The 26,199-nt window shown below is 36.9% G+C and overlaps 1 protein-coding gene across 1 annotated transcript in view; it reads right to left on the bottom strand.

The window, feature by feature from the left end:
* LOC110113931 (endo-1,4-beta-xylanase 3-like) overlaps nt 1-25,092 on the bottom strand; it is a 31,687-nt gene extending 6,595 nt beyond the window's left edge. Inside the window, exons 1-6 of the mRNA XM_028693447.1 lie at nt 24,929-25,092; nt 24,781-24,840; nt 18,957-19,330; nt 18,722-18,881; nt 9,906-10,252; nt 9,544-9,721 (exon numbers count right to left, since the gene is read on the bottom strand). Coding sequence (XP_028549280.1) covers nt 9,544-9,721; nt 9,906-10,252; nt 18,722-18,881; nt 18,957-19,330; nt 24,781-24,840; nt 24,929-25,012 — 1,203 coding nt within the window. The 5' untranslated portion in view covers nt 25,013-25,092. The remainder of the gene's footprint in view (nt 1-9,543; nt 9,722-9,905; nt 10,253-18,721; nt 18,882-18,956; nt 19,331-24,780; nt 24,841-24,928) is intronic.
* Nucleotides 25,093-26,199: the final 1,107 nt, after the last annotated feature.

Below are 26,199 nucleotides of genomic sequence, written 5' to 3'. Positions count from 1 at the left end.
GGTGGATGAAATCTATAAGAACGATGAGGGGTGGGGTGAACGATGGCCAGGGTTAGAATTAAACCTTCTCTAATACCATGTTAAAGGAGAATAATCTTAGTGTTATTGACTCATAATGAGTGAGCACATGATAAATCTATAAGAAAAGAAATACGTTAGAGAATATATTCAATTATAAGGATATAAAATAGCAATAAACATATCAATATTTATATTTTAATAATGTTATGTTATATTATTCCCAATCTAGCACTTTCCAACACATGCATAACATAAACAAAGTTAAGGCCTAAAGTCATAATTTATATGAAAAAGAATCCCCATGACCAGCACAACATGGTCAGACAGTCTAAACAAATTGTGTTTGCTAATGAATAAGTTTCAAACTTTCTGGCTATTTTGAAAATAAAAGAGCTAGGATTTAATATTTTATCATTATATGGATATTTATAAGAAAACTTATGAGCAGTTAAGGCAAGGAAAATGAACAAATTCTGATACCTTAAACTTCTTCAAAGTTGAATGAGCCACTACAACAGAATCTATGAGCAAGTCATGTCCAGGAGGCGGCCCTTCGAGGAAGAATACTACACGATGAGGCATACTTGTCAATGAGAAGGAACCTTCAAGCTTTTCCCATCTTTCATTTGATGCTAAAACTCTGCAATGATCGCATTTAATTTTGTTTAAAAATTATGTGTGTGTGTATAAATATACTGCGTGTAAGATATTTTTAGAATCTTAAATCAAGCTCAGAATTCTAAGATCCGCTCAGATTGCGATTGAAGCAACGCATGTGAAAAAGGTTGGTGGGCATTAGAACTCAAAATTTTTTTTTTCATATTTCTTTATTTTCTTTTTGTACATACTTTGGGATGTGGATGAGGTTTCAATTAAGGCTAGTTAAACATAACGAATCAAAGAAGACGATGGAAATTTTGTTACCCACCTCCCTATAAATAAATAGCTTGTTGAGTCTGAATGCTCTAGTTTTAGCGTTGCTATGACTTGGCAAGGCTCATCCTGAGTTCCTCCAACACACACATAAGCAGAAACTGTATAATGAAGACCAGGTGAGATGTTCCTAGTAATGTCCTGCTCTGGGCCTTGCCAAACTTCTTTGCGATTAGTGATTACAGCATAATTTGATCCAGATAATGCAGTTCCTTTGAAAAAGATAGACTCGCCTGATATCACAAAGCCATCACAGCAATTGAGATGCCAGGAATGCAGCCCTTGAGCAAAATCATGATTTGAGATAATGTTATTGTTGACATAACATAATGAATCAAGCGTGGCATGTTTACTTGCCTGTCACATGAAAAAATAAAAGTTGATGAACTGCAAGAATAACTTTACTACAATTGCCTCTCTTTCTTCTAAGAAAATAAATATCAAAAGATAAAATAAAATAAAATGAAAGTTGAGAAGGTTGAACTTATTTTAAACTTTTTTAAATAAAGCAAATGCTATAATTTATAAAGGGGAAATATGCCATACTATTACTAGATCTTAATCTACAATTATTTATAGGAACAAAACACATTAATTAGTTTAGTTATTCATGAAAAGAGACATACTTAACATGGAAAAGCCTTACACCGTAAGCATCCCAAGTGATTCAATTAAGTAAGACAAGTACCTCAAAAAGCTTATGCATACCTCTGCTAAGGCATCCCAAGCGAGCTATTGTTTAAAATTAAGCAATTCTCTGAATTATTCCTTATTTAACCTTTTTTATTTCTTATTAAGATTTTTGTTTTGCCAACCTAAAATACTTGGGATTAACATGAAGGAAGAATAATTTGGTCAAGATCTCCTTCAACTATAGCTAAACTTAGACAACAATGTAGACATGCTCTTAGGACTACACCCTAAATAAGATCTCAAGCCTATTTTGTGTCGTATAGTTGTCAGAATAAATTCAAGGGCATCCACTTTTGTATTCTTGATGTTACTACAAGCAGAGTGGTGTTTTACCTAGACTTATAGGTTGATGATATGGGATGGTATTCCATAACTACAATCATGCCCAGAATATTAATGTAAACATCCTTTTGAGATTGCAATAAAAATTTCCCCGGTCTTAAAGCAGGATTCATAAGCCTTTTATGAGAATTTATGATCATTAAACCAATTTTTATAATAAATCTTCTTATTTTTAATCTTTTCTAGCACATTTGGATTCTACCACCAACTATTTTTACTATTAGGAGCTTTTCCTTTTGATACTTCAAATACATCTTTTGCAATATTCTTAATATCACTAGATATTTTATCCCACATAACATTAGCATCCTCATGCACAGATCAAATCTTTAATTCTAAAATCTTACTCTTAAAAATATTTTTGTTAATATTCTTTAAATGCCCCCATCTAATCCTAGAATATCGTTTTACTTTATTTTTTATTTTCTACCCTTTATCTTAAAATCCAAAATTAATAATCAATGTTGGGTGCATAAATTTTCACTCGAAATAACTTTACAATCTTTGCAATCTAAACGATCTAATTTTCTTATAAGAAAATAGTGTTGACCTCATTTTTGTATGAGGTCACTTGACTGATCTTAACTTTAAATCAATCCAAAATCCAGAATTTCAGATCAAAATCCAAGGTCCAAAGGTATTGTCCTAAAGGTCTTTTCCATTGAATTTCAAACACTTTGAAACCCAGTTAAATGACCTCCAATTCAGAGTCCGTCAGTTGCATATTGATGGGACATGTGTCTGGAGGCAACCCTCCAAATTTGAGCCCATTCTGAGGTCTATAACCTCAGAAACTTAATTAAAATCCATAGGCTGTAAAATCTTCAAATATTTACAGCCTATGTCACTGGATCTGTCACTTTGAAGATTCTGACCTTAGAGCCTTCGTCAAAGCCTCTAGTCACTTCCAGACCTTTAATCTTGATATGTTGAGCATTAAACTGTATTTTTCTGGACCCACTTTGACCCCCAGTTGACCAGGGGTCAAAATGACCAAAATACCCCTATGGGGTTCAAATATTGATTTCTAACCAAATGAACTCCGAATTGAACGCAATCACCTCCAGCAAATTTCAAATGTCATTTCAAATCTGTTGGACCCATTCCCAAGCCTTGGGTCAACCTGATTGACCAAGTCAACAGGTTTGACCCAAAAGGCCCTTTAAGGGTCCAAATATGTGTTTTAAACCAAATGACTTCTCTAGGACTTGGGATCACATCCATTAGACTCTAAATAATATTTCAAACTTGTTGAACCCATTTTCAGACCCTGAATACACCTGATTGACCAAGTCGATCAATTTTGACTCAAAGGCCCATTAAGGGCCCAATAAGCCTTGTTGATTCATATAACCCATCTAAACCTTGGAATGACCCAAACAATACTCAACCACTTTTCCATATGCCCCCTCAGCAGTCAACCTGGTCATTTGACCAGTCAATATTTGGTCAAACCTTTTCCACTTGATTAAATAATTTAAAACTCTAACTTTTAAGCATATAAATCCTTCCAACTCATTTAACTAGCACTCAAACCCCACCCTCTATGCCAACTCAGCTACCATTTCACTCATGTTTGACTGATTGACCAGTCAAACAGTCAACATGAGGCTTTAGGAGGGTTAAGGGTGATTAAATAAATCCTTTATGCTAATCCATCCTATTTAAAATCATTCCAACTGTTAATTCAGGCTCTAGAAGCTTCCTAAAACCCTCCCTAGCCACTTGATCTAGATCCAACAGCCCCCATTAATCCATGTGTCCAAATAAAGGACAAAACTCACTTTCCACCTAGGATGTACCCTTATCCTTTTGATCCTCTGCTCCCACCAACTCCCTGGACAGGTGGCAGCCATCTGGTAGTCCAAACAATTGATCTCAGCCCTCCATTCAAACTGTAAGGGTTTGAATAGGGCAAAGGGAGGAAAATGAGCCTCATTGATGCCCTAGCTCTCTCTCACTATCAAAAGCCTCTCAAACCCAGCCACCAGCTCCCTCAAGCTCTCTAGACCTTTCTCCATTAATTCCTAGCTCGATCTCAACGGGAAAGATCGCCGGCGATCATCCTTCCGGCGAGATAAGGGTATTCCTCCAAGCTTCCATTGCAGTTGATCCAGGTGTTGTTAGCTCGAGCGATCTTCATCAAATAGGAGCGTGGACAGTCTACAACTGCAACCGAGTCATTTCCCTATAAATTCAACGGTAAAAATCTTTTAAAACCCTAGATATAGGTCACTAGATGCCTACTTAAATAACGTTAAATTAAATGCTTTAAATTCAAAATGGTTGATTCCCCAAAGTTTCTGTTCATCACTCTAATTTGAGTTTAAAATTTCAAGCAAATTGATCGAGCCGATTTTGAGAACGATCCAGAAAACATTTTCTAGGGCGTTTTCCTAGTCTGGCTCAGGTGCACGTTTTCTGGACCGTTGATCGCTCGATCAACGGTCCAGATCAAGCCGTTTGATGCTTTATTTCAGCCGTGTATTTGATTTGGCGTACGACTTTTGGTTCGGCGGCATCCAGACCCTTTGTTCAGAACCGCGGGATCAAGTTGCTGTCGTCTGATCTCTCCTTCGTGAGATCAGATCGTAGGATTTGATCAAGCCGTTAATTCTAAAATGCGGAGGATCGAACGGCCATGAGCATCTACCAATGTGGTTAAGTGAAATTGCATGAGGCATCCGACGAGCAACGCGTGTCAACCACCGCCACACCGTCATCCGACTCAACTCAATCATTACCGCCGCCACGTAATTTGATCAGATGAATCTGGTGACGCCACGTGGTCTTCGTCACCGCCACAATTTGGTCGGACAAACCAACGCCTGCCATGCGTCCTGTTGGAGCCGCCGTCGGTTTAATTATTTTTAATATTAATTTTAAATAATTTTAAAATCATAAAACTTAATTAAATCGTAATAAATTAATTATTAAGCCAAAAAAATAATATAATATATCAAATTTCTCAAAAAATTGATATCTTTAATTTAAAATTAATTTCAATTTAAAATATTGTATATATTTTTATTTTTTATATTATTAAATATTTTATTTTCTTTAATTAATGTTTAAAAAAAATTGATAATGCAGTTCCTTTGAAAAAGCTAGACTCGCCTGATATTACAAATCCATCACAGCAATTGAGATGCCAGGAATGCAGCCCTTGAGCAAAATCATGATTTGAGATAATGTTATTGTTGACATAACATAATGAATCAAGCGTGGCATGTTTACTTGCCTGTTACATGAAAAAATAAAAGTTGATGAACTGCAAGAATAACTTTACTACAATTGCCTCTCTTTCTTCTAAAAAAATAAATATTACTTGCAGACCAACTCAAAAGATAAAATAAAATAAAATGAAAGTTGAGAAGGATGAACTTATTTTAATAAAACAAATGCTATAATTTATAAAGGGTAAATATGCCATACTATTACTAGATCTTAATCTACAATTATTTATGGGCACAAAACACATTAATTAGTTTAGTTATTCATGAAAAGAGACATACTTAACATGGTAAAGCTTTACACCGTAAGCATCCCAAGTGATTCAATTAAATAAGACAAGTACCTCAAAGAGCTTATGCATACCTCTACTAAGGTATCCCAAGCGAGCTATTGTTTAAAATTAAGCAATTCTCTGAATTATTACTTATTTAACTTTTTTTTTATTTCTTATTAAGATTTTTGTTTTGCCAACCTAAAATACTTGGGATTAACATTGAAGGAAGAATAATTTGGTAAAGATCCCCTTCAACAGCAGCTAGTACTTAGACAACAATGTACACATGCTCTTAGGACTACACCCTAAATAAGATCTCAAGCCTATTATGTGGCGTATAGTTGTTAGAATAAATTAAAGTGCATCCACCTTTGTATTCTTGATGTTACTACAAGCAGAGTGGTGTTTTACCTAGACTTATATGTTGATGATATGGGATGGTATTCCATAACTACAATCATGCCCAGAATATTAATGTAAACTTCCTTTTGAGATCTCAATAAAGATTCCCCCCGATCTTAAAGCAGGATTCATAAGCCTTTTATGAGAATTTAAGATCATTAAAAGGGTGAAGACACAGATCTTCCTACAGATATTTCGTGTTATTTACTATTTTTGGATATTTGAATTAGTCGCCTTTAATACGATGATTTGCCACAAAAGCCTTGTTTAACAAAGCAAGGGATATATTGATAATATGACCTGCCATGGACCAAGTGGTAAGCTGCTTGAAGAGAAGCAAGCATCATGGACAACTTTAGAACAGATGACAAGGCTGAACTATAGATAAGCAAGCGATTCGACCAGCACTACAGAGCAGGCAATAACGCTACTTAAAGAAAAGCAAGTATTATGGTTGATTGTGGAAAGGGCACTGAAGCTACCGGAGGAGTGAGCAATATGACTAGCTATAAAGTATGGGCTCTGAAAATTCCGTGCCCCGGCCTCTCTACGCCAACTCTTTCTTGTTTGTTTTATGTGGATAAAGAGAGTTTTAACGAATTTAGGTTATGGGGTAAATTTTGAGAAGGCAGATTAGGTTTTAGATAAGACACTACCCAGAGATTTCGCCCTCATTTTGTAAGGGCTTTATGATATAAGTTTTGGTTCCCTATAGTTAATTACCCCTCCCGATAATGAGAGAGAACTATTGATTAAGGCTGGTCGTAAGATATGTCGCATGTGTTGCAAACCCAACATAAAATAGCAACAATTTTAGTGTTTAAAAATGAGTCAGGTCAGCTTCGGGCTTGGAGAAGGAAGCACAACCAGTGAAGGTGGGCGGATCGAGTCCGGTGGTGGTCTCTACGTGCACATGACTAGGGCTTTGGGCTAGGATCAAGCGGATCTAGGGCTGACTAGGTGTTTGAGATTGGAGGCGGAGTCAGCGGCTTCTTCACGCAGAACAAAGCTAGCAGGAATCGAAGGGCTTCGTGTGTGCAGCATTCAAGATGTAGGTCTGGAGGTCAGAATCGGCAGCTTCTTCACGTGGAACGAAGCAACAATCAGTGGCTGAGGCTTTGGCTGCAGGTCTTTATGCATTTCAATTATACATCGAAATTTCGGGGGTTTGAATGCTTTGCCCCTGGTTTCTACCGAGTGGGGGTCTTGTGTCATGTGAGTGGGTGGTTACGTGAGTAGTGGGTAGTGGGATCGTGAGCGGGCAGTGGGATCGTAGGAGCCGGTCGACAGTTACAGATCAACATAAAGCACATAGTAAGCTTAATTAAGGAGGATCAAGCATTATAACTAGCTATGGAGGGCGAGATGAAGTTGTCTATGGAGGACGAGCAACACTAGTGGCTATAAAGAAAGAGGACTAAGCAATCTGGCTGGCTAGAACATGGGTAGAGAAGCTACCTAAAGAGGTTTCATGGATAGCTGTGGAGCGAGTGACAAAGCTACCCACAATCAGTTATAAAGCAAGTGACAAATATGCTAGAAAAGAAGCAAACATCATGGCTACCTATAGAGCGAGCAACGAAGCTATATGAAGTGGAGCAAGCAACTTATTAGACCATAAAACAGGTGAAGAAACTACTTGAAGAGAAGCAAGCATCTCCATTGGCTATAGTGCAGAAAACAAGCCTAACTAAAGTGTAATGAGCATAAGTACAACTATGAAGCGAGTAGTGAACATATTGGAGAGGAGAAAGCATAGAGCAAGCAATGTAGGTCTCATAGGAGACAATTGAGGCATAAGTGAGGTTACGGCGTAGGTCTAGGAAAAGCATAAGCATAGATGCTACTTGAATAAGAAACCCATATATTTAATATCCTTTGATAGAATAGGTGGGCGATGCAACTGTCATTATTGACATGAAGTTGGTGGTATGGTACCATCACCATTGTCCTTTTTAGTAGACTGTGCTAAAACACATCCCAGAAGAGCAAATAGGATATGCGAACGCTACTTAAATTTTGAAGTTTACAAATTTTTATAAAGGCTCCCAAAAAAAGCTACACTCTCCATGGCCATCAAACCGCTTCCTTTTTCCTTTCATCAAAATAAAGTCATGCCATCTCTAACCCTGATAGAGAAATGATCCAACAATCCTCAATAGCAACCACAACATTCATGCACCACCTCGCATAATGCCTAAAATCATATCATCGCTACCTCCAAAAAGGAAAGCCATCCTAGCTATCCATAACGGTCCTCCCATCATTGGTATTTTATTATTTTCCTTCAAGATGTGCAACATTTTCCTCAAAAATAGTGTCCCAAAACTAGACTACATTGCATCACCAAAACCATAGATACTAGTATCATTTTAATTTCACTAATGTTGTGAGTTTTATTGATTGTGTTCATGGAAAGAAGGCCTCTTATAACTCATATCAACTACTAATGGAAGATGTTTCGACTAGGTAAAGCCAATGTTTTTTTTTTTCCTAGATTTTTCTCTTAAAAAAACAAATGTCCTACACTCGTGCTCTACTTTACTTTTTTTTTTTACTGTGTGCGAGATTCCACTCGTAGCTAACACAATTAAAATCTCTCTACCACCTCAACTTTAACATCAATAATATTTTTTCATTATTTTTATTAACACACAAAATTTCCCTCATATTATATCTTTTTATCATAAAATTTTATTGATTGGCAACATAATTATATAACACTATGTACCATCATCAAATCTCATGACTTGGGAAGTATGACTGAAAAATTTGATTTTTGATATTATCATTAGCTTGGATTGGATGTCTCCTTTGTTCTTAAACACTGGAGGGGTAAGAGCTTTCATGATTATAAAAAAAAAAGCATGTAACAATGACAGTAGCATTAATATAAGAGCAACCAAGGAGAAACTAACTTTATTAATCCACTTGGAAATTTCTAGAAGCACTAATGGCAAGTTAGAAACTTTTTTAATAAATCTGTTATAGTAACATGATGTGCAATATTGTGTACAATTGTGAGAAAGCGTGCTGAGCTTGCAGTCACATTTTGTATGTTTTTCCATTTCCTATTGCAGAATACTATTGTTTCGTTGTGCATTTTTTGCTTCAAATATTTTTATTAACCTCCTACATCACAAGTAACAGAATATATGATCCAATAGACATGAAATGTTTCAGGTTTTAGAACTCCATCCTCCCAGATGAAGAAATGTACTGTGTAGTAATGTATCAAACAGCGTGCAAATCTTCTGTTTATAGGCATGCATATTCCAAAAGTTTGTTAAGAATGGAGAGTTTCATTATGTGGTGAAATTTTGTAGTCAGCACTTACTTTTATGCAATATAAATGACTGGAAATAAAATAATACATGGGCAGAAGAGTTTTAGTTGCAAATTTCCTGTTAGAGTTTTAGGTTTCATTTGGGACGGCTTTCTTACTACTATTTAAAGCAGCTTTTTAGTTAAAAAATTTCTAGAAAATTACTTTAAGAAGCAGTAAGAAAGCCGTCCCAAACAAAGCCTTAGTAGCAATTTATTTAACATTTTTCAGCAACAGGATAACAATTATAAAACTAGAAAGAAGAGTACAATGTCATTTTCAAAATCTCATTACATCTACCGGTGGTATAACTACTTACTTCAAACGTAAGTAATGGAGAACGAGGAGGCTTTTCAGCTCGTTTAACAACTAAACTGTTTATAAGGATATCAGTACCCAATGGTGGCCCCTCAAGGTAGATTACAACGTCTGAGGTATGAACATTCAAAATAAATTTTCCTTGCAAATTGGACCAATCTTTATCTGATGCTTGAATTCTGTTAGAAAAACAGTAATGCCGGATCTTAGGACACCAAAAAAAAGAGAGTTAAAATAGTACTACATGTAAAAACCAGATAAAATATTATAATAAACTACATTTAAATTTTAGGAAATCAAATAAATGAAACATTTCAAAATAACATGATAGATATAGCATTGCAAATTACTGTAGGAACTCACTTCCCAATGCTTGTGTATTGTTCACGGCCATTTACTCCTTTAACCCACAAACTAGCCATAACTTCGGCAGAATTAGCATTCCCAAATATTCGAACAACAGCAATCACCTCATATGTAAATTTTCGAATCACTCTACCAGTAATATCCTGCTGAATGCCGTTCCAGCTTTGACTGCGGCTGCTCGTAGAAGCAAAATGCCTTCCATGTAATGGAAGTATCTTCCCATCTCCAATAGATTCATGTACAAGTATCTTGCACCCTCTACCAGACCAATTATTCAAGCCATCCTCAAAGAATGAATTTCGTATGATGTTTCCATCTGCAGCAGCGATGCATCTTCTAGCCTCCTTTGTCATGAAAATAAAAAAATGAAGTATTTTATATATTTTCTAAAGAAATTGAAGAGAGAAAACAAACTAAACAACGGATGCTTAAATGTCATAACTAAGGCAACATACTATGCACTTAGAAAAGACTTCATGTTTGAAATTTACGCCTCATCAATGTTATAAAATAATAAGACCCATCGTCTTCTAGCTTCGTGAATATCAAGGCACATGAGTAATTAAAGGAAAAGGTTTCTATTGACCTATAAATCAAATAGACGCGAAAAGGAGCAAAATCGGCGACAAAAATGACGGTCTGCGGGCGCGACGCGTCACTTGAAAGGTTAAATGACCACCGATCGCTGAACAGATTGCGCCGTTGATCAGGACATCGAATTCCACTAACTAGAAACCACCCACAATTGAATCAGACAAGTCCAGTCAAAATTGGCGACTGATACTCAAAAATGATGCGTGACACTGCCCAAATGACGTTCAATTGTGAAACGAACTTCGTTGTTGCGTACAAAATACCCGAGTCACCTAAAAATGATTATAAATTTGCTCAACAAAAATTGCACGACAAAATTGGCACGGATTTCAAGGCTGCAATGAGTGAATTTTGAGACATTTCACGAAAATCAAGGCAAAATTTCATTTCTATCATTTTAATATTAAATATTATTATTGTTTAAATAATAATATTTATTATTATTAATTAAAAAAATCAAAATCAATCAAATAAAAGTCTTACCTCGTCGTAGGTCGGACGTCCGACCACAAATTCTTCGCACGTCAACGATGAGCTCTTCACGTCGAAATGTACAAAGTCCCTGTTCATCATTAGAATAAGAATGGCTAGATATTTCATTCGGCTGGTACACTCGACTGAACTCTTTCCATTTCGAGTAGTTATCATCTTCAGCCTCTGACTCCACTTCAAGTCGTCAATCTCCCCTTCAATCAAATCGCCAAATCCCCTAAATCTTACGATCTCCCTCCCTCGGCTTGACTGATTTGCCCGTATAAGCTGACATTCTTATTTTCTTCAATCCAAAACCCCGTCCGACAGTCGAGCAGTAATCTCGCTCCATCAAGCTAAGCGGGCTAGTCGAAGCACTTGACCCTTCTCCATGTGCAGTTCGATTCGGCCCTGCAAACGTCGACCGAGCTCTTTCACCTCCCTTTATCTCGCCACCCTGTTCGTAGACCTCAAACCCCCCGATTCCTCTAATCCCCTGCCTTCAGCCGCACCTATCCGACCACCTCAAGTAGCCAATCGCAAGCAATCTCTCCCTTCTCCTAATCTCAACTGCACCGAACTCACCCTCACTTCCTCCTCTCGATTTCTTCCATCCAAAATAGCTCCAAACCATAGGCTAGCCAAACCGAGCCCTCAAACCACATCCAAGGCCGTCGATTTCTCAATATTAGCTTATCCGTCTCTCATTCAAACTTACACCAATTAAGCCCACGGCCTCAATCCCCTTTGCCCGATTCCCTCTAGCCTCAACAGAGATCCACAAGAGCTTGAACTCAACAACAACCTCACTCAATTCACAGCCAAAATAGCCTATCACAGGTAAAATTTCGCCAAGGCATTTTTCTAAATCACATTTGTTACTATTATTATTATTATGTTATTATTATTGTAGAAATTATTATTGATTATAATAGTGACAACAATTGTTATCATCATTGTTAATTATAACGATAATAATAACAATTATTATTATTATTATTATTATTAAAAATTCAAAAAAGGAAAAAAGAAAAAAATAATAAGAAGAGAAAAAAAGAGAAAAGAGGAAATAATTTGTGCCTCAATTTACGTGTACCGCCGACGTCCCCTTGCCAAGGTATAATCCCTCAAACCTGAAACCCTGTCCTCAGCACTTGCAGTGCGGCGAGCAACCACCTATATGCGCTTTTTCTTAATGCGGTAGTAGGGAACTCGTCGCGGTGCTCACGGCAAGGCGGGTAAGCCTTATGCACGCTTTTTTTAGCGTGGCGGGATAAAATTTAAGTACCCGTGTACAAGCTTCAGTGCTGGTGGGGACAAAACTATGCATTTTACACAGGTGCCCCTAAAGGCCATGCACACCTTTCATGGCATGGTGAGATTGAAGACTACGGTCATGGTGTCACCAGACACCGACTGTGCACGTCTTTCTAGGCGAGGAGGGAAGACTAAAACTCCCCCAATTTTCCCTAAATGGGGGAGACACTGAGATGTTGCCGAAATTTTGACTAATAGAAAACCTGATTGCAATAGAACGCAAGGAACAGAACATTAGTGAACAACAGGGAACAGGACCCTAAACTTTAAAATGCACAATAAAATTAAAATACAAATGCCAAATAATAACTCTGATCATTCAAATAAACATTAACGAACAAGCAGGGAACTCATATTGGGAAGTCTGTAGACACGAATGACTTGCAAAAAACATTAGTTGACTACAAAGAATGCAAGTACCTCCTACATGCAATAGCATAAGACTTATTATGCAAGCAGTAGCCAGCTTGCAGATTAAAGTAGTGACGCTTTCAGCAATGATAGAAAACCTGTCATGCATACATCAACTCACACAAGGGATACAAGCAATGAATGTAGTGATGCCCTGCAGTCAACATCAACATCTTGCAGATAATTATGTTAGGCTACCCATGGATGGTGACTATGAACATTACAGAAGTATAATGACTTCCCTACAAGCATATGTAACTATGCAAGCAGCAATGATCAAGCATGCAGTAAATTGCCAACTAAGAGATGATCGAAGAACTTGAAGCAAATGCAATGTAGTCATTGTCGCCTGATCACAAGGAATATATGGCAGCTAGTTCGCAGGCATCTGCAACAACACATTGATTCACCCACAATTACATATGAAAGATGCAGCATGACTAGACATGAAGGAAAGAAGGGTATTGTGAAAATAACCCACCTATAAGCAACAACCATTAGTTGATAAGCAAATGCATCAATTTGCTGATAAATGGCGACAACGAATATGGTAATTTATCAACCAGTATGCGTAGGAGAAGTCAATGATGAATGCAACTCATCCAGTAGCCTGGAGCAACATGCAAATGCTAGGGGATTCATACAATCAATGGATATGCAACATCAGATGAATGCACTTATTTGAATGCAAGCAAAGATGGCTAACATGACCAATTTGTGGATAACAACAGAGGATATATTGCACGTACGACGAGTCCCCTGTGGACACAAATATATACACCACTTGCAAATAAATGTAGGAGACCTATCATGCTACAGTTGTCCACCTACAGGCGAAAATGAACAACATGTGGTGTATGTTAGATCATTCCTGCAATCAACGACCACTCGATAGCAAGCAGATATACTAACTCTTCATGAGCAAAGGGAAAAATGATCGATGTATAATGCAACACACAATGAGTGTTAAGGTATCCTTCTGATCAGTATCAAATAGTATTTATTGGCTTGCAGTCAAAAATAGTTAGCTAAAGAATAAGTGGATTGACCCACTTATAAGCAATAATGGCGGATGTAGCAACTTGCCAGCTAACATGTGTAGATAACCATGCTCCCTATAGACAGATGCATGCAACTTGCAATAAGTACCAGGGCATTTGCACAATTAAACGGCAAACCATCATTAAGTACATACACCAGCCTTCTATGAACTTAAAACTAGTATGCAAATAGATGCAGCAACTTGCTAGCCAACATGCATGAAATGTTTGGTGATGAATGTAATTCAGCCAGCATCCAACATCAAATCATCGGTGCATGCGCCGACTTGAAGGCGAGCAATGACGAAAGATATGTTGCAAATATAATGGGTTCTTTATGAACTTAAATATGCAACCAATGCAAGAAAACTACGGCAACAGCAAACACCTACGAACTGCTGTAGAAGACCCTCGCAGTTAACAACCACACTGAGAAGAAGCACATTCATCTTACAATGGAGTTAAAGGTTTTATTGATCACCAAACCCTCCACTTGATGAACTTAGAGGTTCTGATAGCAGCAACTGGGATAAAGAAAGGCAATTTCGTGTTAAGAGGAGGCCCACCAATCTACTACCAATAGGAGACCCTAACTGTGACACTAAGCATGCAAAGTTGAAAGATAATGAATGATTCTGTAGAATCAAAAAATGAGCAGTTAAAGAAAAAAAATTTCTCATTCTATCATCTCTTTAGAAATACTGAGGTTTCTCGAGAAATGTCATATTATTTGAATAAAGGACAAATACCCGGAGATCACACTTCACAACCTAATGTCCTATGTATGCATCGTAAATGCATGGAACGAGCTCCTTTAGCACATTATACTGGACTATAGAAAAAACTTCCACATCTCGTATGTGTATCAGATACTAGAATGTCGTTGAAATACTGAAAAATATATTGCACCTTGTCCTATACATGCTTCAAGGGGAATACCTTGTGGCAAATTGAAGACGGGGAGAGCCAACAGTGCATCACATGAGCGTTTGGTTTCATCAGATTATGATACCTCATCTATTACAAAATGACCTCATGTAACTTGGATGTCCTTGTATGGTCTAAGCAAAAGATTGGATTATTCCTGGGTCTGATCTCTCAAAGGATGAGAAGATGGAGCTTTCATCAGAATAATGAAGCATCTCATGGCTATTCTGAATGCAATGCTATGATTCACCTATAAGCAAAAGCAAAGAATCAGTAGTAAAAGAAATCGTGGGCCACTAGATTTGCAACACTCGTATAAGCAGATAAAAGGCGTCTATAAGCTTCTATATAGAACATTGTGCATATTCAAACGATAATTGTCCGCACAATTGATTAGTGTCAAATACTTTAAAATACCTCCCGTACATGCATATTACGCAAATGTATTGCGCGCTATGCTAATACGCTAGGCCACCGGATCCGCAACATTCATACAAACAGACAGAATGTGTCAACAAAGCCCAATATAAAACTCAACGTATTTGGAAACAATAGTCACCTTAGCAGCCAGCTACATTTAAAAATGCAAAACACCCTCTCACATTCATTAAAATACGCATTGATGTGCATTCCATAATATGCATGCATTGGCTATGTGCAGAGGGGTTTCATTCTAACATGTTAGTTGACATTGCAATCACAGTTCAAAATGGCCTCCTGCGTGCATTTGTAAGATGCAAGGCTTTCATTTAAGTATGTCATCTGACATTACAATTGCATCTTAAAATGACCTCCTGTATGTATCATTAGGATGTAGAAGGTTTCATTCAAGCATGTCGTTTGACAATACAATCATAATTTAAAATGACCTCTTACATGCATTGGCAGGATGCAGAGGATTTCATTCAAACATGATATTTGACATTGCAATTACACTCACAAGTATCCTCTTGTATGTATTTGCAATATGCTGAGAGCTTCATTCCAGTAATATCATGCATACATATAACAATCATATAAATCCAACGCGCAAAATGCATTCAATAGTATATACCCATAAGGGCCTTGACGAGCGTGTCATAGGTACACACGTAACATCTAAAGATGCTTTGTAAGTTAAGAAATAAATTCATATATGAAGCCAGTCCTATGCTAGTAAATTGATAGAGTCAACAAGATTCAATCAAAAAATATATAACAACCCATATAAACCCCAATGATGTCGTGTTGAATGTTTATCTCAACCAAAGGGGATCCTATATTTTCTGATGCTTTCAAGCTTCAACAAAATACAAATCTTTTAAAGTGACTACAACATTACTCTGATAATTGCCTTGTTGAATGTTTATCTCAATCGGATAGGATCATATACATTCTGATGCTTTCAAGCTTCAACAAAATACAAATCTTTTAAAGTTACTACAACATTACCCTGATATGGTAATGTTAAATGTTTATCTCAACAGGAGGGGATCATAAATATTTAAAATGCCTCCAAAAAGCATATAAAAATTCAAAATCTCAATAATATCATAACCTAAGATATTTAAAATTAAAATTAATCATCAAGCACTTAAAGTAAAATCCATTCATCTTCCACAACAATTTGCAGAGATGGACAAATTAAAAACTATTGATTGCACGTGTCCTCTAACTGGTGGTTTCGCCTCCAAATGGCACCACATCAAAGGTTTCTCTGCTAAATGGCACCGCACGTAAACGGTTATGACCAGGTGGTTTTGCTGCCAAATGGCACAATTATATTAGGGTAATGATAATAGCCCGTATGTTCCCCAATGACACAAAATCATTAGGCAATGAATCAATAAGATATGATCGATAGGGCACAAATTCCTTTGTTAGCTAAGGTGGATTCAATTTTATCTTAAACAAATATTCACCCCAAGTCTACATGTTATCCTTGGACAAAACAACTCATGGTTGTCGACAAGGATCATCCTATCATATTAGGCCGACTATCTCCTTTGACTAAGTAGACAAAGTAGAGTAGGGACCACGATGGCCCGGGATGACGGAACCATGGAATCTTGATCATGCTCATCATCATCCCCCCCACCCCCACCCCCACCATCCGCTTTAAGTACAAGATGGTGAAATTTCTAATTTTAAATATCAAATTCTCAAATATCAAATCATGCTACTACTATACGTCGGATGCTATGTCTTCATTTGACAACTAGCCTTAATCGAAAGTTCTCTCTCATTATCCGGAGTGGTAATTAACTATAGGAGCTTCCGCCTATAGGAAACCTGAACTCATATCATAAATTCCTTGAAAAAAGAGGGCGACATCTCTGGGTAGTGTCTTATTCATAGTTCAATCTGCCTTTTTAAAATTTACCCTGGAACCTACTTGTTAAAACTCTCCTCGAAAACCCAACTCAAAAAATGAAAAAGGGGGGTACGCAGAGGGGCCGGGGTGCGAATTTTTGGAGCCCACGGCTTCTTAAAGCCAGCCTAATATAATGGGAATTCATCTAAGATGCTAAAGTTTATGGTAGAGAGGTTTTCCTAGGAAAAAATCATTAAAATTGCTTGAAGAAAAAGAACAAATAGATGAGATAAAATTGCAATATAAATGCAAGCTTTCCATGAGTAAAAAAGCTTAAATGAATTTTCCTTTTTTTTTTTAGGTGGGTGACTGTGTGAGCACTTCCTTGTTGGATAGATGGGAATACTTTAGGTGATAGTAGTATGGTAGGTATTTAGAAAATTGTTTAATTTTTGCAACATTAAGGCTCATAATTCGTTCCTCATTTATTCCATACTTTAATGAGCGGTTGGGCACTAGCACTTACTAAGAACAAGGTTGTAGAAAATTGGCTAGGTTAATTTAAGCAAGCCCAACAAACAATAGAAAATGCATCTTTAAGAAGTGTAAATAGAAACAATCTAAAGAGAGAAAATGATCAAAATGATCCCTTAATTTTTATGAAGAACTCCAATAGTCCTCAACTATAGCAAAGAATTATTTTGATACCTCAAGTCTTGAGAAAGGAATCAAAATAGTCCTATGGTGGAACTATTTTGGTTCCTCTTTAAGGAGTTGAGGGACCAAAATGATCATTTAATATAGTTGAGGACTACTTTGATCATTCATAAAAAATCAAGGGATTGTTTTGGTCATTTTCTCAATTTGAAAAGCATGGGCAGAAAAAATTATAGACTATTAGATATGAGCAAAGACTTGCATAAATTAAAATTAAAACCACATGAAGCACTCAATAGAAATACTTGGAGAAGAAGTATTCATATGGCCAGCCAGCCACATGTAGTTGGGATAAGAATATAAGGCTAATGATGATGGAGATAAAGATTTATATTATTCACCATGAAAGCTGTATATTATCAAAATAATTTAAACACATTCAAAGTAAACTAAAATGAGTGAGTAGTACATATCACGATGTATTAAAGAAATTTTCTTTTAGAGAAATGCATAATAGTTTAACTTCATAAAAGCTTGGGCTCAACCCAAATTTAGCGAGTCAACATAATGATTAGTACATTACGGGCATCAGGGATTCAATTCATAGAAAGTTCAGACCTGGTTTTAATAAAATTGCTGCAGTTTTCTAAACTAATAAAAAGGTCCAAAGCCTAAAATTCTCATCAGACCAATCAATATAATCATCCTTAGCTTCTTGGAAGTTGGGACAAAAACTTTTCATATCTAAAACAAAGTTCATTTTCAGGATTTCTTTAGGACCAAATTTTGCATCACATATCCAGACTGATCGATGTAATCACCCCCAACTTCTTGGGATAAAAACTATTCATATCTAACACAAAGTTCATTTCCAGAATTTCTTCAGGAACATATTTTGCATTAAATATCCAGTTATTTCTAACAACAAATAACCAATTGGGCATCCCAAAAATCACAGAAAAATTTACAGAAATAAGTATTTCAGTCAGAGACACCATTTCAATGTGACAGACAGGTAAGGGATTGGCTTGAAAGTGGGCAGATGAGAAAAAACAATGAGCTTGAAAGTGAACACATAGAAAAAAACTGTGAAAAGCACATACCCCATAATACTCAGAGCTGGTGGGCAAAATAATTACAGAGTTTATCAGTATGTCTACTCCAGGAGGAGGTCCTTCCAAATAAAAGATGGCACGACTTGGCAAGCTTGTCAATGTAAAAGATCCTTCCAGCTTCTCCCAGCTTTCTTTGGTGACTGATTTTCTATTACAAGCATTCATTGACATCAGAATTTCCAAGCCAATCAACTATTTCAAAGCAACAATCTCCAAATTATACCTTCCAGCACATAAATAGCTAGTACCAGAATCTGAATTCTCTAATCTAAGTGTTGCTTGCACTCCACAGGACCCCTGTAGATTCCCATGCACACCAACAAAAACTGACACATCATATTTAGTATCAATGGAAAGTTTCCCAGTGATGTCCTGCTCCAAACCTTGCCAGCACTCTGTACGATTTGTGATGACAATGTGACTCTCTCCTGAGTACGCAACAACTCCATTGGGGCCATTGGGGAGACTAAATTCTTTAGAAGCCACATAAGCATGACAACAATTGGCATGCCAAGAATGGAGCCCTTCAGAAAAGTCGTGATTGGAGATGATGTTGGTTGTATGGCTAACATTTGAATCAACTACTACATCTCGTCTCTGCCAGAAAATAATAGCACAAAGCATTCAAATTCCACAGAGTAACTGCCTAAATCACTCAAAATACATTTGGTTATCCGATCAAGAATGAATAATATGGACATTTTCGAACATATACAGCAAAAATATATCATTTCAAAAGAAGTTTAGATGCAAACTAAAAAGGCCACTGGCAATGCTAAAATCTCAAAAAAAAAAAAAAACCTTCTTTTCTCCCTTCAATTTGGTTCAAAGTAGGATTTAGTAAATGTTGTAAATCCAAATTTAGTAAATCTTGGAAGCATTCATTTATGAGAGCTATTTGTTATTATGATAAATGTTAAATTTGGTAAATCCTAGTAAGCAAGATTTAAGATTTAAATGAAGTAAAAGAAGAGGTAGAAGTTTGTTAATATCTTAAGTTTTACTTTTTTTAGGCATTTACAAAATATGAGGTTTAGTCTACATGGGAGGAAAATATGATTTAAGATGATAATAGGAGTTATACGACTCAAAAAATTGTTTAGCAAGACTTAGCCTAAATCCTTACTAAATCTTGCAACCAAACAGCCCCATAACAAATTGGATTAAATGATGAAAATATCATAATTTCATTTCCATGTGTCTTAAGATCGCATGAAATAGTATACCTTCATAGCACTTTGCCATTCTATTGCAAAGCATATTGGTTTTTGACAAACACAAACCCATAAAATTTGATCAATCAAATGTTAACGTGCTCCAGCAATAAGTAGAACACCTGCTCTAGCGCCACTACCTCTGCAAGCGCAGTCACTTACCTGCGGTAAAAACAAACTCTGGCAGTGAATGATTCATCTCTCTTACTTCTATATAAATACGTTGAATTGTTTATCATTTGCATTAGAAACATCTTCTAGCTTTTGTTTTCTAGCAATAAGCTTTTCTACAGGTAAAGGGATCACAGAAGTTTACATGGTATCAGAGCGCCATTAAGCCACATGGCTCTTTACTCCCTTCCGTTTGACTGTGCATCCCAGAATGGAGTCTTGAAACTCTTCTACTGCAGGAAGCTACACAAAAGCTTCACAGTTGGTTTGTATTGCTCTGATTCCTCCTCAACTAAAGTTCTTAATGTCCACCATTAAGAATGTCATCACTATTCAATTGACTCCAAAAAATCATCTTACATGGAGATCTCAAGTGTTGAAGATGTTTTGAGCAAACGGTTTCGATGTATACCTTGACAGTTCTGTTTGATGTCCTCCCCGACAGATAACTAATGACACCGGTGAAGTCATCTCCAATCCTTTATTTTCTACATGGATGCTAATCGATCAGAATATTGCAGCTGCTTTGTTCTCAACTACATCCATGACATTGTTACCCTATATCTTGAATCTAGAGTCGTGTGCAGAGATCTAGCAAATAATTGATAAACGACTTCAATCCACTAATCATTCTCACATTATAGAACTTAAGAACGAATTACCCCACATCTCCATGAACAGCAAAACAATGCAACACTATCTCTCCGAAATCAAGTTGAAAGTCAACTCTATGACTACGATCGGTTGTGCTCTCGATCCTAAAGACGTCATTCTATATACACTTAATGGATTGCTTGCTTCCTATCAATCCTTTAAAACCGCCATCCGCACAAATCTCCAACCCCTAAATATCGATGATTTTTACTCATTACACTACAGTGAAGAGACGAATCTAGAAAGCGAAGCAGCTCATGATCTATAAGCAGTATAAATTTGAATCTCCCATTGCTCTTACAGTGACTTTGGGTAGAGCTGCTGCTTGTCTACCCTTTCGCAACACTCGGAGTCGCCAGCCATTCTTTTCCTGAGGTGGGCGTTCCTCTTCTGCTTGCATTGAATGCCAGATATGCGGCAAACTAGGTCACTCGGCGATAAAGTGCTGGCATTGCACTAATCTGAACTAGAATAGCAATCCTTCCCCTGCATTTATTGTAGAATCTACAGACACTACATCATAGTCTACTGATTGGATTTTGGATTCTGGAGCAACGCCTCATTTGACAAATGATGCCACTCACTTGCTATCTCCACAAACTTATCATGGATCACAGCAAATTCAAGTGGGCAATGGTCAATCCCTTCCAATTTCCACCACCGGCCACAGCATCATGCCTACTCCCCATTGAAAGCTTGCTCTTTCTCCTCTACTTCATGTTCCTAATGTTTCTCACAATCTTCTTTATGTTCATCGCCTAACCACTAAAAATGGTTGCACTATTTCCATTACACCGCATGGCTATAATATCAAGGATCGGAGGACAAACCGTTGGATTCTTTCAAGACTATGCCGTAATGGTCTCTTATCCTGTCGCCATGCCATCCTCCACTTTCCCTCCATCCAATTCAACTTCAACAGCATTCATCTCCACATCCGACACTTCACAACTATGGCATTCTCGTCTGGGACATCCGCATAAAGTTGTTTAGTCTACCATAGCTATTCTAGTTCCGTCACTTAGCATTTATATTTATAATTATGTTTGTCATTCGTGTCAACTTGCTAAAAGTCATAGACTACCCTTCTCTACTACTACCAAATGTACTCCTTCTGAGATTGTCGTGTATAATGTATGGGGTACTCCCCCATTTTATCTTTTAACAGATACAAATATTATGTGTTATTTGTGGATAAATTTTCTCGTTTCTCCTGGAATTATTCAATGGTCACAAAATCTGAAACATTCTCCAAATTTGCCTTATTGAAAGCTATGGTTGAAAAATAATTCTCTATATCCATTAAGATATTTCATTCTGATGGGGATGGCGAATAGTCCAGGTCACAATTCCACAACTTTCTATCTAAAGCTGGAATAATCCACCAATTCAGTTGTCCTCATATGCCCCAACAAAATTGTCTTGCAAAACGTAAACATCGTCGCATTATTAAGACAGCTCGAACCCTTCTTATTCAATCTCACTTACCTAATACATTTTGGGTTGAAGTTATCCTTACAGCCACATATCTCATCAATCGACTTATGTCTTCCACTACACGATTCATATTCCCCTATCACCTACTATATCAACATCCTCCATCTTACTCCCATTTAAAGGTATTTGGATGTTTGTGCTATCCATGGCTTCAACCGTCAGCTCCACATAAATTTGCTCCCAAGTCTACCTCTTGTGTATCATTAGATACAGTTCAAATCATAAGGGGTACCGTTGTTATCACCCACATAAAAAAAAAAAACAAATTCATATCTCGTCATGTCCAGTTTCATGAAAACATCATCCCATTCTTACTTCCTCTTCCACTTCCTCTGCTTCACAAATTTCTTCCCAAACCAATATGCACTCTCCATTAACTCTCGTTCCTTATCCCTGCACCGAGTTCTAGCAGTCATATCCTTCAAAACCATCACCAGCTCAACCGGAATATTCCTCTGACTATATCTATCAATCTCAATCCTCGCCTACTTCCTCCACTTCTCACTCAACACTCTATCTATCGCAACTTCATCACAGCAATCTACTACCCCAACAAGACATCATCCTAATGATGACTTGTCTTCAAACAGGAAAGCAGGTTTTTAATCTACAGCATAATATTACTCAGATTAGTTATACTACATGTTATTTTGTTGCAATCAAATATCAATGCTGACGGGATGCATTGTCTGCAAAATTCCAAGCACTTCAAGCCCAAGGTACCTGGGATTTGGTTGCTCCATCATCTGATCAAACTATTTTAGGTTGTAAATAGATTTACAAGACCAAATTTCATTCATATGGTTCTATTGCACAGTACAAAGCACACCTTATCGCTCAAGGGTACCATCAGGAGTATGGTATTGATTATTCCGAAACATTCAATATGGTTGCTAAACTCCTTACCATTCGCCTCTTCATTACTACAACAGTTCACAGAAAATTGTTTATCACTCAACTTGATGTTTCAAACGTATTTTTACATGGTGATTTGAAGGAAACTGTTTATATGCAACAATTGCCCGATTTTAAGGATCGCCAACATCCAAATTTTGTATGTTGTTTGCATAGGCCATTTATGGTCTCAAACAGTCTCCCCGCCAGTGGTTTGTTAAACTCACTTCTCATTTGTAAACTCTTGGCTTTCGATATAGTGATGTCGATCCTTCCTTACTCATTTACAATCACAATTCCCATATTATCTATCTACTAGTATATGTAGTTGATATTCTATTGGCAGAAAATTATGTTTCAATTCTTCAAGCTCTGCTCAACAACTTTCAATAGCTCTTTCAATTGTGCAACTTGGGCAGCTTATCTCAATTTCTCAGCATTCAAGCTACCCTTATGCCCACTAGATATCACTTAAACCAATCCAAGTATGCTTCGAATATCATCCATCGGGATGGCCTTGATAACTGTAAGCCAGTTGTCACTAACTTTTCTCTTAAACCTGCAATAGATGAAGCTTCTATGTTTGTTGTTTGACCACCGGGAATCGTATCTACATTTGGTTGGTTCTTTACAATACTTAACCATAACCAGACCCAACTTATCATTTGTCGTTAACAAAATTATGTCAGTTCATGCATACTCCCCTTTGGCATCATTTTCAACCCTTAAACATTTACTTCAATATCTTCAAGGAATACTAGATTTCGGTCTACCCATCAGTTCTACCTCCTCTATATTGCGTGCTTATGCTGACTCTTATTGGGCTAGAGATCCACTTGACAGGAAATCCACAACTGGTTATTATTTATTTCTGGCCTTCTGGGTGATACAATTGTTTCCTGGTGTGTCAAAAGCAACCTAAGGTTGCTAGCTCATCCACCAAAGCTGAATACCGAGCATTGGCTATAGCAACTACCGAAATCATTTGGATTCATCGTCTATTAACTGATTTTCAGTTCTCACTTTCAAACCCAACATTGTTATATTATGGCAATGTCTCAACGATTGCACTTACTCACAATCAGATTTTTCACACTAGGACTAAACACATTGAGGTGGACTATCATTTCATTTGAGATTGCATCAAATTTAATGCAATTACTGTGCATCGTATCAACACCCAGGATCAAATTGTTGATATCTTCACCAAAGTTATTCCTAAACTTCGTTTTACCAATCTTCATGCCAAGCTAACGGTATCTCCATCACCATTAGATTGCGGGGACTTGTTAACGTAAGCAGAACACCTACTCTAGCAGCGAATGATTCACTTCAATTCAGCTATCTTATTTCTATATAAATGCATTGTATTGTTTATCATTTGCAATAGAAAATTACACCATTTCCCTCATTTTCTAGCATTTGTTTTCCTGCAATAAGATTTTCTACAGGTACAGAGATCACAGAAGTTTACATCAAACAACATTCATTGTTATTTGAATAGAAGCATCTACGATCAGTGATATTAATGCACCTTGTCCAAAGCCAAAAGAATTATGCATATCCGAACTCGAAAAAGGGAATAAAAGCTGCGAAATCTGAACAAAACCATCGTACCTCACAGCCCTCTGCATAGCCGCTGCTACTCTGAGGCTCGGGCATCGATTCGCTAGTTGACTACATGAGAAAAAGATAGAAAAATCAACGAAAAACACAAAATTGGCAGAAAAAAATGCATGAATGGGTCAACAATAATGCCTATTACCTTGGGCTCAGAGCTGATGTGGGTTGTTTGCTTGGATTTTCTCAGCCGCCGCCTGAGACAGAGAACCGAGCACAACCTCTTCATGTGGGAATTTCAAAATCGCAGTTTGTAATTCAAAAGAGGAAATTTGACAGGATTATGGGAGAATGAGAGTGAAGACAGACAAATACCTTCCATTCATGAAAGCTTCAAAATATATTTAGATTGGATAGTTTCCCCATTGCTTGATGTAGTGGGCTACCTGTCTGCTTCAAGGATGGTGGTGGGTACGCTTCAAGCTTTAGCGTGTTAGGGTTTTGGAATATTTGTTCATTTGGTAATTGTTCCACAAAATTGCTCGTTAAGCTGTGTTGCTGACCTGTAATTCTTTATTTTTTGGGCTGTTTGTTGGATTATTTTGGCTGAAAAAGGATGCGGTGTAAAAAAAAAAAGTGGTGTAAAAAGAATGCTTCCGATTTGTTTGGATCAAAGTAGGTGAATGGATTTTTTTTTTTATTATTTGATTAGAAATAATGAATGTAAAATAAAGTCTTAAATGATGATAATCGACGGTGGTAGACGACGGCAGGTGGAGGTCAACGGTGACAGTGGTGGTCGGAGGCAGGCGGCAGAGGCAGTGGCCGGCAGTTGGTGGAGGTCAAGCAAGTTTATGGCGTACAATGATCCATAATGGAAGAAATTTATTTTACACTCAAAATTAACTATTTCACTTTACATTGCATTTATTATATTTCACTTTGCCTTATTTTCTATTCCAACCAAATACCAAAAATTGTAAAACCCCCCGCATTTAGAATACTTTACATCCTAGAGTATTCCAATCAAACTCAAAACAAACAATATTCTTTAGAGCTCATATCTGAGCTTACAGCCTCAGAACATCATAATCTTTTTTTTTTTTAATTAAGGGTTTATGCTCATATTTAAAAAAAAAAATTACTTACAAACATAACATTAATATCTAAATCTTTCTATTTACGCAAACCCCATTCAAATTTTTACATAATAATAGAAATAATTCTCTTTCATCCTCTCATTAACTTCCCATACCAAATAAGGGTGGTCTAGTTTTTAGAATAATGATTCTATTGCATCACTTGTTCTTCCTATGGGCAAGCTCCACATCTATAAATCATGCACATTCACCTCTAAGGAGCACTTGAGAGAATCCTATAGTGGAATTTCCTTAGGGGTCCTCCTATTATTTTGTAAGGAGAAGACTTTTTGGAGCTAGAACCTTAACCCCTACTCCCACTGCTGATGAAATATAT

The sequence above is a fragment of the Dendrobium catenatum genome, unplaced genomic scaffold (assembly GCF_001605985.2).
Source record: "Dendrobium catenatum unplaced genomic scaffold, ASM160598v2 fragScaff_scaffold_289, whole genome shotgun sequence".
NCBI classification, from domain to species: Eukaryota; Viridiplantae; Streptophyta; class Magnoliopsida; order Asparagales; family Orchidaceae; genus Dendrobium; species Dendrobium catenatum.
Note: the sequence above shows the minus strand (reverse complement) of the source record. Positions and strands in the feature narration are given on the sequence as shown.